The sequence below is a fragment of the Pleurodeles waltl genome, chromosome 9 (genome assembly GCF_031143425.1).
Source record: "Pleurodeles waltl isolate 20211129_DDA chromosome 9, aPleWal1.hap1.20221129, whole genome shotgun sequence".
NCBI classification, from domain to species: domain Eukaryota; kingdom Metazoa; phylum Chordata; class Amphibia; order Caudata; family Salamandridae; genus Pleurodeles; species Pleurodeles waltl.
Genome location: NC_090448.1, coordinates 28,489,900 through 28,505,444, shown reverse-complemented (window position 1 = coordinate 28,505,444; position 15,545 = coordinate 28,489,900). Strand labels below are relative to the sequence as shown.

The 15,545-nt window shown below is 45.3% G+C and overlaps 1 protein-coding gene across 5 annotated transcripts in view; it reads right to left on the bottom strand.

Annotated features, from left to right (window-relative positions):
* The window catches only part of LOC138258882 (sodium- and chloride-dependent creatine transporter 1-like), a 290,710-nt gene that overhangs the window by 31,582 nt on the left and 243,583 nt on the right, over nt 1-15,545 (bottom strand). For all 5 annotated transcript variants that reach the window (XR_011198597.1, XR_011198598.1, XR_011198595.1 and 2 more), the window contains exon 11: nt 11,244-11,346. Coding sequence is in view for 2 of the 5 variants with exons in the window: in XM_069206192.1 (XP_069062293.1) it covers nt 11,244-11,346 (103 nt within the window). In the remaining 3 variants the exon portion in view is untranslated. The remainder of the gene's footprint in view (nt 1-11,243; nt 11,347-15,545) is intronic.

The window sequence follows — 15,545 nt, the reverse complement described above, 5'->3', positions numbered from 1 at the left end:
GGTCTGTCTAAGGGTTGCAGGCTCTCTAATGTCGTAGAAGCATGAGAGGGAACCTCCAGGGGCAGGTCCGAATAAGCCTCGGCAGGGAGTTGGAGAGACTGTCAGTCCATCTTCTGAGCTTGATGTATCCTGGATGATTCTCTGCATTTTTTGAGGAACATTTACTAGTTCTGCAACGATTGGTATGTCAGTTTTACTGGGAAGGGGTGGCAGTCTGTATTTAGGTGCTGAAGCATTTGTATCACACGCCAAGGGTGGTTCCTGGCACATCCTAGACACGGGCTGGGCAGTACCAGCCTGGTCTGGGGCATTGCCAGTCATCACCCTAGGATGATTCAGTATCCTGTCTCTGACAGGCCACAGCCTCACTGTCCCTTGGTTGACTTGTGTCCTCTGGAATAGACTGGGTTACATTGTGGGGCTTCTATTAAGTTGATCTCAGAGCCCAACTGAAGAGGAAAACCCCACAAGGTTGAGGCCCCTGTATATTGCCACTAGGACAGTGTGTTCATAAAATTCCACCTTTTATTCTCCAAATGTTTGTAAAAGATGGTTTGTTCTGTGATGTAAACAAATAGACTATTGAGAGGGTCTTGGTTGGGATTAGGCTGTGTGAAAAGGATCCACAGTGATGCTGACCACATAACTTAAGGCAGTTCTGGAATGGGTGTCATAGGACTGCACTATGGGGAGCTCTGTGTTTCTCACTATACAAGTGGCGACAGTGGAATCTGTTTTACCTCAAACAGTAAAGATAAAGACCGAGTGAAGAACCAGAGTCAGGGGAGAGGGAAATCTCCATGGCTGCCCACAGCATCAGTCATTTCCTTTCTCTGGTGTGTCTTCTTTAGTGGTTACTAGAGGGAAAGAACTATGCCTACCCCAAAAGTCCAGGCTGGTCACTCGGCCAGTGTCAAAAAGACAAAGATGAACAGTTTGTAACTTCAATGAAACATCCAGTTCTGAATTCCTAATTACAAACACATTCTTTAAAAACAGGGATTCATTATTAAAGTTTAACACAGCTATTTTCTCACATCTTGTTAAACTACTGGAAAGGCCACCATGCAACCGTACCAAGTGACTGACATTGTTTCAAACATGCCAATTCTTCACCTTTGGAGTTTGCCCAGCCAATGACTACGGAGCCCATTCGGTTAACCTCACTTGAGGACAGCTAGATGATAGCTACACTGGCAGACCCCCAGATTGCTCTCAACCAATCAGTGAGATTCAACACTTTTGGTGATCAGAAGCCCCTACATGAGGTCCAATCTTGTGATTACTGGGGGTGATTGCTTTCCTTTCTTCCAAGGAGAATTGAAGAGGCAGGGATGTCACTTCTCTGTTGTGTGCTCAAGGCCGAAATTTGTGGGGTCCACTTGGAAATGGTTATATGCCCTCGTTTAACCCTGTACTCTTACTTCAGTTACCGTGATAAATGTTTTTCCTTTTTACATATTCACTGATGATTGAGCTATGAATGGAAGCAGGTTCAGACTGATTAATGCCACATCTGGCTGTCTGCAAGTTGTGAAACAACACAGTCCTTCGTAAAAAAAAAATGGGTCACGGTTCTAAAGAAAAAGACAAAGAGCTCTGCATCAATAATTCATGTGCATCTTCAATGAGAACCTGCTGCTGCCTATGGATGAGCCAAAGAATATAGCTCTTTTCTAGTGAGAATTTCAATGGACCAAGCAGGGGGAGTAGTTAGGAAAATAGTAGATTACACCATCATGCCAAAAGAGGATGGTCCTTCCAAAACCTTGTGTTACACAGAAATCAAACTCAACAACTAGGAGAAAGAAATATTAGAATAAGTCCACTGCTGACTGTATAGGGCCTAGATACATATACAGACCGCAGAGGGTGCAGAATATAGGTTGTCCGAATATAACACAAGAATGGCGCATTGAACCTCAAATGACTTAAATTGGTGTGTAATGTAAACAGAAAACTTTGTGACAGAAAACATGGTTCACTGATAAAATTACGAACTGGGCTGAAGAGGAAAATACAGCTCCAAAATCTAGATCGCCTCGCTTTTCTTTTTAGATGTTATTATCTAATTTACTTAGCTGCAGGACCTTCCCTTTGAATTATTTGAAGCGATTACTTGCTATTTTTAAATCAGTTGTGGCATCAGCACTCTGGACTGTGGAGAATTGTTTGCAGGACTGAAATATTTAGTTTGCTAACCTTACATATATTATGATTGTATTAAACATGACTAGGTAATACAAAAAAAAAATAGGGGAGCCCAAATCTCCACACATGTTTAGTAGCGAGACTGTCTGCTCAGCCCTTACTACAAGCACCGCACTATTAAATACCGTCCATAGGAGGTAAGTGGAACAAGGAAAGGTCTTCTGATGTGTTTGTAATTGCTGTTTAGAAAGACCTCCATAACTATTACAGAGCTTGACCAACTATCCAAAATTCCACCAAGTGCTGCTAAAATTCTGGCTACCTACAAGAGCACCATGCTCCTACAGCAGCAAGTTCAATTGCCAAGGGCATACTTGTGCACGAGAAATTTGTACTCATCAATCAACTTTTCATTAATGAACATCAATATATTAGAGGGCACAGAAACGTCTGTGGGTAGGACAGTGGGCAACACATACTGTGCACAGTGATCACAAGTGATAACTGAAGTGCAACTTTAGGAACCTCAAACTTTTAAGCGATTGCACATTGTGTAGTGCATCGCCGCAGGACACTGAAATTCTTTCCAAGTCTCAAGGCTAGCCTTATATGCTAGCAACATAATTACAGCTCAGGTGGTGCGGAGACTGTCTTGCCCCTTGACCAAGAGGCACATTTTTGCTGTTCAGTCTCAACATTCTGCACCATTGTAAGCCCAACCCAATTGCAGTAATGGTCCACATTCCGTTCCAGGAGCCGCAGCATGTCCTGCTGTGTTGGATCAGCCGTACTCACCATAGCATGGGGTGCTCAGAATTCATCTGAGTGGGATTCAAAGGCTTCTCAAAATATTGCCATTAGTAACCTTACCCCGTGAGCTGGGACTGTGGGAAGCCTTTCCATTTTCTATCCATCCGCTGAGAAGAAACAGAGTCAGAGCCAGGTACAACAGATCAGATGTGGCTGCTGCATACCTCCTGTGGTGAACCAACAGTTCGAAAGCAATATGATCGACTGTCTGCATTCTTGCTTCTCACCTCTGGGAAACCTCATCTACGTACTATGTGCCAAAGAAGAGATTCTCTCTTCCCTCTCACCTAGTTGGGACACACAGCAGTTATTAAGGCTCACATTCAGGGCTTTATGTTGTGCAATGTTAAGCAGGGGGCAATTACCTATCAAGAGGTGGAAAGTTGGTCCCGATAGAGGCACTTCTGCAAGGTTTCTATAGCGCAGACATTAGTTTGCTGTAACCAGGAGTAGCCATTGCTTGTCCTTTGATACCAAGGACTCACCATACTAACCCCCCTCCCCAATCTCTGGTATGAACGCAACAATTTAAAGCAAAAGTAAGTAGGACCATAGATCCATGTTAATAATCTGTTGACCTTTCCTTAACCTCTCAGCAGCAAATAGGAGGCTATGGAGGGTCTAAAAGGTGGAGAGGTGTTAACTCAGTGATAGGTTTGAGGGGTAGAAGGGTGAGTGAACTTCTGCTACCCCAGGCATTTTGGAGAATCAACATCCATGGTCTGGAGAAGGAAGCAATCCTCATCGAATAGGTTTGAGAATATCACAACAGGGGAGGTTGAGTCGAGAAACGAATTTCATTGAGTAAGCTATGCAACCCCTCAAAAAGTGAGGGTCCGGAGAAGGGACCAATCTTTCAGTAAGAGTGTTATGGAATCCCTCAACAAGCTGGGGTCTAAAGGAAGAAACCATTAGTAAGAAGGAGAATTTAGGACTTCTTCAAAAGGGTACAGACCTATCACTGGGGAACATCCCAGCAGGTGCAGGACAGAGAAGTGGAATTTAAATTCCCAGCAATTGAGACAAGGAGAAAGAAGTAATCTGCCCAGCAAGCGAGGGGCATAGAAAGCACGACTTTCAGCAAGTGGGCTGATTAAAGAGGCTGGGAATCCACACTGGGTTGAGTACTCTGCAGAGGTAGGGAATGTGTCAACAGGTGAGTGTCAGGGGGCGAGAGAAATCTTCAGCGAGCCCTAGAGGGTGTAAAACCCCAAGCAAGGGAGGAGCGCCATGGCTCTGGAGAAGGCAGAAATGGCCAAGCATTTGATGGACTTAGGGGATAGAAATTATCCTCAGATGAGCTGGAGATGGCTGGAATGTCAAGCAGGCAACGGACTGGAGGGGGAAGATACCACCAGCAGATTGCAGCGTAGTTAAGGCAGAAATGTCCAGGAGGTGAAGCTATGGGAATCAAAAGACCAGACCAGGTAGATGTTGTGAAAATAGGGAATGCTCAACCAGATGCAGAGCTGAGGGCCTGGAGAAGTGGATGCATTTCCATGCCAATAAAAGGCTGTATGACTCTGTGCTGAAGGAGGTATGAATGAGATTTCCATCACAATGAATCATGGACGACCTTCCCTTGCAGGTAGATGGATTTTGCTACAGGTAGACTGCTACATGGCTATCTCTACATTAGGAATCGTGGGTAATGGATGGACTGGTGGGTTTACCTGTAGATGGATGGCTAAGAAATATCGTATTTACCCTGTAAGCATCTGTTTTGAACGTGTATTGCTGAAGATTCACATGCTCTGCACACTCCTGCTACATAGTGTTCTACTCAGACATTTGCAACCTGCTTTTCTTAGAAGTGTTTCATCTCAAGAGGTATAGAAACTCCACCCTTAGTTGGCAATGCGCATGGGCAACGGCTCCATTGTTAGATTGTCTCTCGCACAGCGGGTGAGCGTAAAGATGAAGTAGTAGTTAGAGCAGATAGGAAATGTACATCTGCAGCAACCTTTAGCTACCAGGGAGGCAAGTGGGCGCATGTAAATCTAAGCACTAAATGTTCCGAGTAAATGCTTACGGGGTAACAAATTCTGTTTGTGGCATGTGTGGCTGTAGATACACATGCTCTGCATAGACTAGAGAGCAATACACTCTTAAAAGGTGGTTAGCCACTGGATAGTCCGGATGATTAAAACAAAGTCCTTATAATCTTATAAAAGTCTGACCAACTGTAGCTTGCTGGTGTGCTAAGACATCCACAAAGTAATGCTAGGCAAACATGTATGGAGTGGACCACTTCGCTGCCTTTCAAATGTCAGCATAGGGATATTTCCATGGAAAGCCATAGTGGCTCCTTTTTGTGTGTGTAATGAGGCGTAGAAGTGGCATGCAAAGTTTTTAGTCGTAATGAAGCTGCCTTGGATGCATTTGACAATCCATCTCGCTATGCCCACCTCTGACAAAACGTGTCCTTTGTGAGGTATGGAAAAGAAAAACAAAAGTTGCTTTGTTTAGACAAAGGGTTTGGATCAGTCAATGTAATACACAAGGGTGCGCTTCACATCGAGGGTGTGAGGCACCATCTCTGCTACTGCACCTGGCTGAGACAAAATGACAGGGAGCTTTATGGTCTGAGATGCAAAGGGGGCACCACCACCATTTTTAGAAGGAAACCAGGGTTAGTCCAACAGACAACCCTAGTTTTTGGAACCTGGAAGAAAGGGTCTTCTAAAGTAAGGGCATGTAGCTCGCAAATACATCTTAAGGAAGGCGCCCTTCCAGAAGGGAAAGTGTAAAGGGCATGAATGGAGGGATTCAAAAGTGGAGACCCATGAGCTGGTAAGAACAATATTAAGGTTCCAGATGACGCAGGAGGAAATTCTTGGTGGGATAACTAAATTGAGTCCTTCTATGAAACCCTTGACAAGGATTTTGATTAAAGAAGAGTGTTCCCTGTTCTGGATGTAGACTGCAATAGCGGGCAAGGGAAGGCATATGGAGGCAAGTAAGGCCTGATTTTTGCATGTGCCGGAGGTAACAGACATATATCCTGAACTGCATGTTTGAGAGGTTCCAGGTGTTTGGAAATGCAGAAATGGAAATACCTTTTCCATTTGGCAGCATAACAGGCTCACGTAGTGGGCTTGCGTGCTTCTTTCAGGGTGGCCATGCATGCCTGAGGTAGGTTTAGAAATTCTACAACCTCAGGAGCCAAATTGGTAGATTGGGCGGCCTGGGGTTGGGATGGCTGACTCTGCCTTGGTGCTGAGTGAGGTCCAGCCTGTTAGTTAGCTTCTCGTGCAGAACAATGACATCTTGAGGAGGTTCAAGAAGCAGGGTTGTATGGCACATGTGCGAGCCACCAGGATGAGAGTGAGGGATGTTTGCCGAAGCTTCTGGACAAAATACAGAAGGAGTTGGTGAGGAGGAAAGGCGCAGGTTTGTCAAAGCTTCCAGACAACATACAGAAGGAGTGGTTGAGGAGGAAAAGCATAGGCAAAGATCCCTGACAAATTCATCTATAGAGCATTGCCCATGTACTATGGGAATGTGGAGGTGAAGTTTAATTATTTCGCGTTTTGTACAGTGGCAAAGAGGTCGGTCTCATGGACCCGCCCCTCCAATGACAGAAGTACAAGAGTTGAACTTGTGGGTGCAGTTCTCATTCATGGACCTGTTGCTGCATCCAGCTGAGGAGGTCTGCAAAGTTGTCCACTCCTGGAAAGTACTCCATTCTGTGGTGAATCGCAAAATGCCAAATGCTCTGTGCCAGTGTTGACAACTGCAGTGACTGTGTAATGCCCTGCTTTGTGGGGTAGTACATGGTGGTCACATTATCTGGCTATCAGCTTGAGGTAATTGATGTAGAGACCCTAATGATGTGGTGACCATATTCCCTGAATAGTCAGGTTTTGAAGATATGCTACTGGACCCGAGAGAGGCATCTGTGGCAACAGCCACCTCTGGTGCAGAGTTCCATGTGAAGGGCCAGCCTTGAAACAGATTGTGGTTGTTCCAACAATGCTGATCCCAATGGGTGCTGGCCATACAAGCACTAGATCTTCCAAGTAACCCTCCGTCTGCGACCATTGTGCGTACCAGGCGCATTACTGCATGAGTTGAGAATCTGACCTGAAAAGAGGCAGCAGCTGCTGGAATGCCTGCACCCTGGGTTGGTTGGGGTATGCTTTGCCAGTGGTTGTATTGAGAACAGTCCCAAAGGGATGAATCTGAAGGTGCTGCAAATGGGACTTGGGGGATCCCAACCTGTGGAGGAGGATATGGTGGCTTGGGTGTGAGCAAGATACTGTTGCTTATTTGCACTCTTGATCAGCCAATCATTGAGGTAGGGGAGCATGCAAGTGCCCTTCCTTCTGAGATAGGTGGCTACCACAGATAGGTATTTGGTAAATAACCTGGAGCTGTGGTGACAAACGGCAATACCTTGTACTGCTAATGTTGATCGTTTACCACAAAAAAACAGTGATGGAACGATGGCATGTGGAAGTAAGTGACCTTCAGATAAGAGTGCAGTCACACATTTTCTTTGCTACAGCAGCAAGATGACATACTGTAGATAGCCCATCTAGGAATGTCTTGTGAGGATATATTTGTTGAGGCCTGAGGTCTACAATGGGCCCTACATGTCTGATGTTTTGGGGGATTAGGAAGTACAGGGGCTAGACACCCTTGCAACAATGTAATTGTATTGGGAGATGCTGGTGTTTGTCGCTTAGGGTGTGTTTTCACAGTTGGTGGGGTTGAGGTGACCTTGAGGCAGTAGCTGTGCTCTAGGACAGAGAGAACCCACCAATTAGAGGTAATCTCTACCCAGGAAAGAAGAAATCCCTGTAGTCCCCTCCCCCATCATGTGTTGTGCGATCAGGATAAAGGCATAGGGACACTGGTTGAAGGAGGTGGCTTTTTTTTGCCTGAGCTCCTTTGTTGCTACCCCTGGTTCCCCTGTAGACCTCTCTGGAGTGCCCCTCAGTGATTGCTGGTAGACGGATTGCTGTTGCTACTACTAATCGGAAGCGCAGGGGTCTAGGAGGTGGCCTTACTGCCTACCCTGTTCCGCTGCATGTGAAAGGGAGGGATGGAGCCTGTGGCTCTGGCAGTGTCTTGTTTAATTGTCTTCAGCATCTGATCCACCTGTAGTCCAAAGATATGTTCAACTTCGAATGGCAGGCTTAGCAGATGCTGTTGTATCACTGTTTAAAGCCAGAGACCGGGCCGGGCAAGGTGTCTGCACAGAATATTGGTGTTAATCCCTCAGACCCCAGTATTGCCCGAATCCAGGGCACATCGAATAGTGGCACTGGAGGTGGTTTTCTTCTCTGTTACCAGTGCTTGCCCTATCTGTCTATACTTCTTGCGGAAGTGCTGAAGGAGTTTTTGCATCTTGTTCCAGTGCCCCCTGTCGTATCAAGAAAGTAGGCCAGCTGAGGTGGCTAACCTTCAGTGTGTGGCTACTTGCATGGCAACACCTGCTTGCTGCATCCAGCTTTTCAGTCTCCTGTAGCCTGGACGTTCACATGCTTACCTGCTTTGTGGACTACTAGCGAGTCCAGAGGAACATGGTTAGTACTTTGTTGATACCCAATGGGTCATCTGTGTATCGGACATGTCGGCAGGGTGAAGTGGGCTATCCTCCTCGTAAGAGAAGTGAGGTGAACCCTCCGGTGAGTATGGAGGAGAAGAGGTAAAAAGCAGTGAGTGGAGGTAGAGGAAGTGGTGGAGGAGTGGAGGAGTGAAGGAGGAGGTTGAGTAGCAAAAGGGCTACTACCCCTGTCCTTGTGTCTTACGCTTTGGAGGTGTAGAAGGCTAAAGCAATCTTCTCTTCAAAAGTCAATTTCTTCTTCCTACAGAGAATCTCCAGTGGCTTTGGTGGCAGCTTGAAGATTTTGCCCATCTGAGGGGGTATAAACAGATGCTTTTGGTGAGCATTTAGCTCCTCCAAGCAGCTGTTTGAGGACTGTTTGCTCCAAAATCTCAGAGCTGGCCATGGAAGATGTTTTCGGCGCAGTGTGTGCTTTTAGTGCAGAGGAAATTCCGAAGCCAATGTTTGCAGCAATGTGAGCTTCGGCACAGATGCAAGCTTTGTTACCTCTGTCAAAGGCCCTGTCTGCTTTGAAGGGACTCAAGGCTTGTGCAAGATCTTTGGGACGGTCGAGGGAGCATTGTCAGCTCTAAAGGCTTCAGTCAGTCCAGACCACTGCATCACACTGCAATGGAGTGGGTTGCATGCGCCATACTCTCATTCAAAGTCTTCTTTCATGCTCGTGAGAGCACTGAGGTCTTGCTGCCCACCTCCCTTCTACTAGGAGGGGGAGCTTAGCTCTGAATTGGACTGGACGAGCTGTGCCTTTGATGGGAGGGCCTCTACTGCCACTTTGATGCCTTGTTTCACAAAGATGTTGCGTTTGTCGTTGGACTATTGCCTATGCATTCTCCGATTGGCCCAAGTCTCTTCGCGTTGGTACCAAACAGTCTCTTCAACTGGAGGGCGAGGCAGGCCTCGCACGTGGTGTTGTCGAGGTTGGGCATTTGGCTTTTGCACTCGGTCCGGAGTAGTTTAGAGAGCAGGTCTGGATATTACATCAACATAATGGAAGAAATGTAAATCCAATTGTGCCCTATCTCAAGATACATTGGCAGGACTACAGGTTTCCAAATCTTTTGAATCAGCAGTGAGTTTGGTCTCATCCTTTGGGTATCTGCACAGCATTTGGAGTAGTCTAGAGAACAGGTTTGAATATCACATTAACATAACAGAAATTAGAATTAATTTCTGCCTAATTTAATAATGAACCAACCTGGCTATGGTTTTTGGTTTTCCAAATATTTGGACTCTGTGGTGTGGATGGGTCACAATTAGAAGGTGTTAAAACAGCACAGTCGTTTTCAGAGTCCAGTTGTGGAGGAGACTCACTTATATTTCAATGGTTTGCTATCAAGGACAGAATGCTTTGAAACTCAGATGAGACGTTCTGAACATTAGCATTGTTTGGCTTAATCAGTAGACTAAAATATATAACTCTCACCAGGTCCTGATTATGGTCACTTGAAATAAGAGTGGTACCAAAAAAGTGACAGATTGGAGTTATGTAGGGCACCTATTACCATTGGTAAGAGTGGTGACGGCAGTTACACTGGAATACAAGGACTGTGTTACCACTTACATTGAACTCTTCTTTTTTTTTGCTCTTAAGTTCCCCTCTTCTATTTTCCTTTGTTTTTAAATAGTAACTTGTGGTGTGTAATTGCATTTAAGTCTTTTAAAAGGGATGTTTGGTGCAGTTAATATACATTATTGATGCACAGAGGGCAAATGTGGTGTTTAGAATAGTTAATTGATGTAAATTACATATAAAAAAATATGAATTGTTCTCTTCTGATTTGGCCCATACAGGGGAACTGGAATTGTTTAACCCTTTGACTAATTTTGCCTTGTCCAGAGGGCATTTTTGGATGTATTATTTGTGCCTGGGGGAGAGGCAGAGGTTGCAGACTAGATGATGGTCGGTCCAGGGGATGATGGGAGTGGCACTGGGAACAGTATTGGAAGGGTGTCCTGTCTGTCATTGCATGTGCATTCTCGTCAGCAAGGTTCTCAAAACAAGGGGCAAAGGGCCCAAGCGGTGAAGCGTAGGGAAGACTGGTCATTGTTGAACGTCTTGCGGAGGCGAAGAACAGGTCTAAGGTCCATTGTAGTGATATTTTCTGTAGGTATAGGAGTCAAGCGATTGAGTGGGACCTGGGGTAAGCGCAGTTAGGTGCTGAACATGGAGCTCGATCGGTACATGTCCAACCCAAATCTAACAATGGAACTGGTGCCCATGCACATTGCCAACTAAGGGAGGGTCATAAGACATACCTTGTGACTCAAAAGACTTATTCGAAGAAAAACAAGTTGCAAACATCAAAGTCCAACACAAGATGGCAGGATTATGCAAAGTATGTGCATCTACAGTCACGCATACAACTAAAATTTGTTTATTTCCATTAGGACGCAAGGATAATATTCCGAGAACGAAGGATCATGGATGGTATTGCCTGCAAATGGACAACTGAAGGGATTCTTTTCAGATGGAAGGAAGCAGAGAGAAGTTACCCTGAAAGAGAAGCATGGGTTTTATAGGTGCAGGAGGATGTTGGCATTGCAGTGTTGCTCCTAGTCTGCACAGTGGATAAAGCTCCAGTGTCTCCTAAACCTCACCTCTTGTTTTCTCAAACTTCACCCTTTTTCCCACCCTACCATGGGCCTACAAACCACCTTTCCTAATGTCGTTTTCTCACCACTGAAGTTTAACCAGCAGCCTCCTTACCGTAGACCCAGGCGATAACGACGCACTCCCAGAAGGCCTGCCACAGGAGCGTGATACCGCTGGCTGAGTAATAGTCAAAGAGCTGGAAGACGTACATTCCACCCTGTGGTTACATATAAAACAAGACCAAATTCAAAGACGTCTGAACATGCAAAATACCTGCTGCATAGATTTGTGAAGGTCAATAGAATCCACAGAAAACTGATAAATGTTAGGTCTAGATTTGTATCTTCTTATAAAATTGGTTCTAACGTGAGAACTGGCCTACAGTGCATCATCACATTAAGTTACAAAGCTTCTAAGGAATGCAGCACTCACACAGAGCAAACATCAGGACCCACTCCAGGACCATTAGGAAGGGCTTTTTTCCTATTTAGTCTCTCCCCAGACTCCCACAACCATTTGGAAACAACAAAGCATTGTATTAGACATCACCTTTGTGTTTTTTTAAAGCAGTGTTGGAAAGTTTAGACCGTGAAGGCTGCGAGGTGCAGGGCAAAGGCTCATTCTACAGATGGCAGCCAACAACACCATTAAGAAAACAGAACCATGCCCAAAGTGAAGAAGAATCATTTGAAAAAAAGAGTGAGAGAATTTGGAAAATAGAAAGTGTGAGTGTCTGTGTGTGGGGGGGGGATACTATAGATGATGGTATTAAGCAAGCCATAGTTGTTCTATTGCAGGGGCATCTGCTCACTGATCGACTGACCCCTTACTTCCCCTGGTGGTTCCCACAGCACCCTTACCTCCTCACCCTGTCTTGGAATTAACTCGGATAGGCGGCCTTGTTCAACTGACATTGCCATGCGAGCTGCTGCAGTTTGAAACACACTGGCCACATTCTGGCTTCGAAAGAATTTGCCTGCTCCTGCAATTACTCCAGATAGTGATGGGTGAGAATCAGAACCACAAACTACATATCCACCTACTGTTCACAATGTTTGATTTATGGGCACAGCCCCTATATTTTCCTGTTGTGAGCAATGTTTATAGGTTCAAGCCTGACCATCTGTCAGAAATGTGTGTAAAAATATCAGTGGATGTGTCCGTTCAGAGTTCATTTACATTGTCAGACTTGTTCTTAAAGTCTTAGGACATTTAAATGTTACTGGGTAGCGTGAGTGGAGGATACTGCTGGATACCATCAGTGTTCCAAGGTTGCAAGTCCTGTTGCAATCTAAACGGTGCTAGCTCCTTTAAGGGCCAAGATGTGACCACAAACAATTCTCTAGTATTTATTAGCACGGCAGCGGTGCAAAGTAAGAGAACTCCCAGGTTAGAGCCAGGAGTTGCATGAGCTTCCTAAAACGATCCAAAAAAAATGTAAATCCCAAGCAAGCACCATCTCGATTTGAACAGTTCACACTAAGTTTTGAAAAATAGAGCAGGGTGGCAAAAGGAAAGTTAAAAAACCGTCTTGAATGTTATAGGCATTACAGGTGGTCCAGTTCACTGGGAACACTCAGTCGAAAATAGACTAGTGAGCAACTAGGGGTGCAAATGGAACTGTTTTGTTTCAGGGGACAGGTATATAGATTCAGGAGCATAAGTAGTTGGTTCATTCAAGATTTTCGGTAGGTGAAGGCACTCATGGGACTCTGGTCATCCAGTGGACCTACAGGCAAAGCCAGTTCCACCTCGCTAAGGAGTTAATGGTCAGCAGGCAACCGGTTTTAAGTTTCGATATCCTTGGAATAGCTACGGCGATTCTAATAATGGTTACAGAATCATTAATAAGTTGCAGCCACTGTGATGATACTTCCTGAACACCTGGGTGAAGAGGAAAAACGTCTTTCCCACTCGGGACATGGATTTATTTCATTATGGTCTTGCCTATAGGATACAGTGGATCGACGATGGTGCATGCTCCCAGTTCCAGCACTTAAATGCTCACCCCACACGGCCTTCATATAGGTGGACATGGAAGCACTTCTTCAGTCGGTCATCTGGAAAAACCCAGTTTAAGATGATCCTAGTGCCCACACATAGCCCCTACAAGGGTAGTGGTGCGATTCAAAGGCATGGTCTAAAAATGAATTTTACCATAATCCACAAATATGGACTTGGTGCCTGTGGTCATTCTGGGTTGCAGGGAGAGAGATAACGGAAACCCTCACCCACTTATTTAAATTTCCCTTTATGGCACATTCCACACGAGGTCAAAAGAGCAAGGGATTCACCACACCATTTGTTCTTTTGAAGTCCGAAATGCAACTCTAAGAGTACCTACTAGGCTAACTATATCAGGACGCTCCTGTGCACCTGGGGTGGAAGCAGCTTCTTGCTGGTAACAGGATTAAGGTCTGAGGTTTTGCTGTAAAACAGCTCATTTTCCAAGGCATGGACCTGGACCACAGAGAGCACATCTCAACTGGAACCTCCAGCCATCAACTACTCCTGTACGCCCTTGGGTTCTAGTACCTTGTCCCCTCCAGGGTTCTGAGATTCAACAAATGAATGAGCAGACCGATATTTTCTTTTAACATGCTGAGTTGCTCCAGGATTGAGCTCTTGGGGCCACTCTCTGGGGGAGCTATTTTTCAGTTGTCTACCTGCCCGGGGCCAATCTCAGCAGCCAGTCTGAGAGTAAACTGGCACCATATGCACTACCTTTCCCACTGTGGCACTCTAAAGTGTGAAAGTAGGTGCAAGGAGTCACTGATTGGGGGCAAACCATGGTCACATTTGCTCAAGAATCCTATACAGACGCTGAACCCTGAGCATGCACAATGAGAAACTGGGAGACGTTGGACTCACCTTTCAGGGCTCTGTTGCTGCCTCCCACACATACTGGTGCCATAACTATTTGCTCAGGACACCAGTGAGTCTCTCTTCCACAAGGAAACTGATAGTTTCTAATGAAGTTTTCTCTAAGACAATCTATCATAGTGAAATCTTTTTGCCAAATCCAAAGCAACATTCATGGAGCATGATCAGGACATACTTGGCCTGCTACAGATCGACTCATTCTCTTTGGGCTTTTGCTCGCCTGGTAGTCTTGTGAATTGCTGTGAAAGTTCTTCTAGCTTTGTTTGTGAGAGCACCTCTTCCCACCTGGTTAGGACCCTGCCTCTGCTGACATCAGACTGATACTCCTGTCAACAGGTACGGCCAGCTGCTTTGCATCTGTAACCAGAGTACCGCAAAGGTGCTCTTTCAGCTTCACTGGACGAGTCAACCATAACACTGCACAAAGCTCCAACATTCATTGCCTTGTTCCCATTCAACCAATCCCAAATGTTAATCTTCACCCAATTCATATAGGTGCCTAAAGAGACTCCTTGGCTCTTCCTCATTCTTGAAGCCTCTGTTATTGAATAGGGTGATCCTAGGCTACCTAGTTAGAGGATGTTTTGTGCTTCAAATAGCTTTCTTTCTGGACTTGGGACAACTTTATTTCAGCTGAGCCTGTGCTCTCTCTGTACCAAAGCTTGGTTTTATGGACTACATTGGACAGAGGTACCACATCTCCATTCATAGGCAAAAATATAGATTTAGCTGTGTCATTAACTTGCAGTAGAGTGCTGCCCCACTGCCAGAGGCTCTGGAGTGCACACCAGGTGGATGAGCAATCATGATCTCAAATTTCATGGGTCTCAAATGGAGGGGCTACGCTTGGGACCAAGTCTCACACTTGGCTTAGATTTTACATTCACATCCACACCCCTCCTAGACCTCATTAGGTCTGGTCCACGTAGATGTTTTCAGCTGCAGTGGTTCAGGAAGGTCCTCCCTTATAACCCTAATGATATAGTAGCAAATGGGCACTAATTCATTTTAAAATACACTAAGCTAAAGTACTGTGTCTCATGGTCTTCCAGACCAGTGGTTCCCAACCTGTGGTCCGGGGACCCCTGGGGTCCACAAAGCCTTCTCAGTGGGTCCACGACTGCTTAGAAAATTACAAAATATTAACAGATTAGGTCCCATTTTTCAGTAATGACTCAGTGGGGGTCCCACAATTCCAATAATTATTCAGTGGGGGTCGCCTAGTTCCAGTAATGATAAAGTGGGGGTCCACAGAAGTTAAAGGTTGGGAACCACTGTTCTAGACAATGTGCAACAAGGAGTCCAGTGAACACAAAATACTGACGACCAATTTTTAGGAAAAAGCAAGATTCTGCCTACCCTCCTCCAATAAGTACTCTACACAGGTTCATTAAGAAAGTATACCTTTTAAGACTATGTGCTTGTTCCATCAATGTCACCATTGGCAAGTCCCCTCAAATACAAGAAAGAAAAGTCATCTATATTCCTGGCAGATGTATTACTCAGAGACCCATGAACTGCCACGAAATTCCC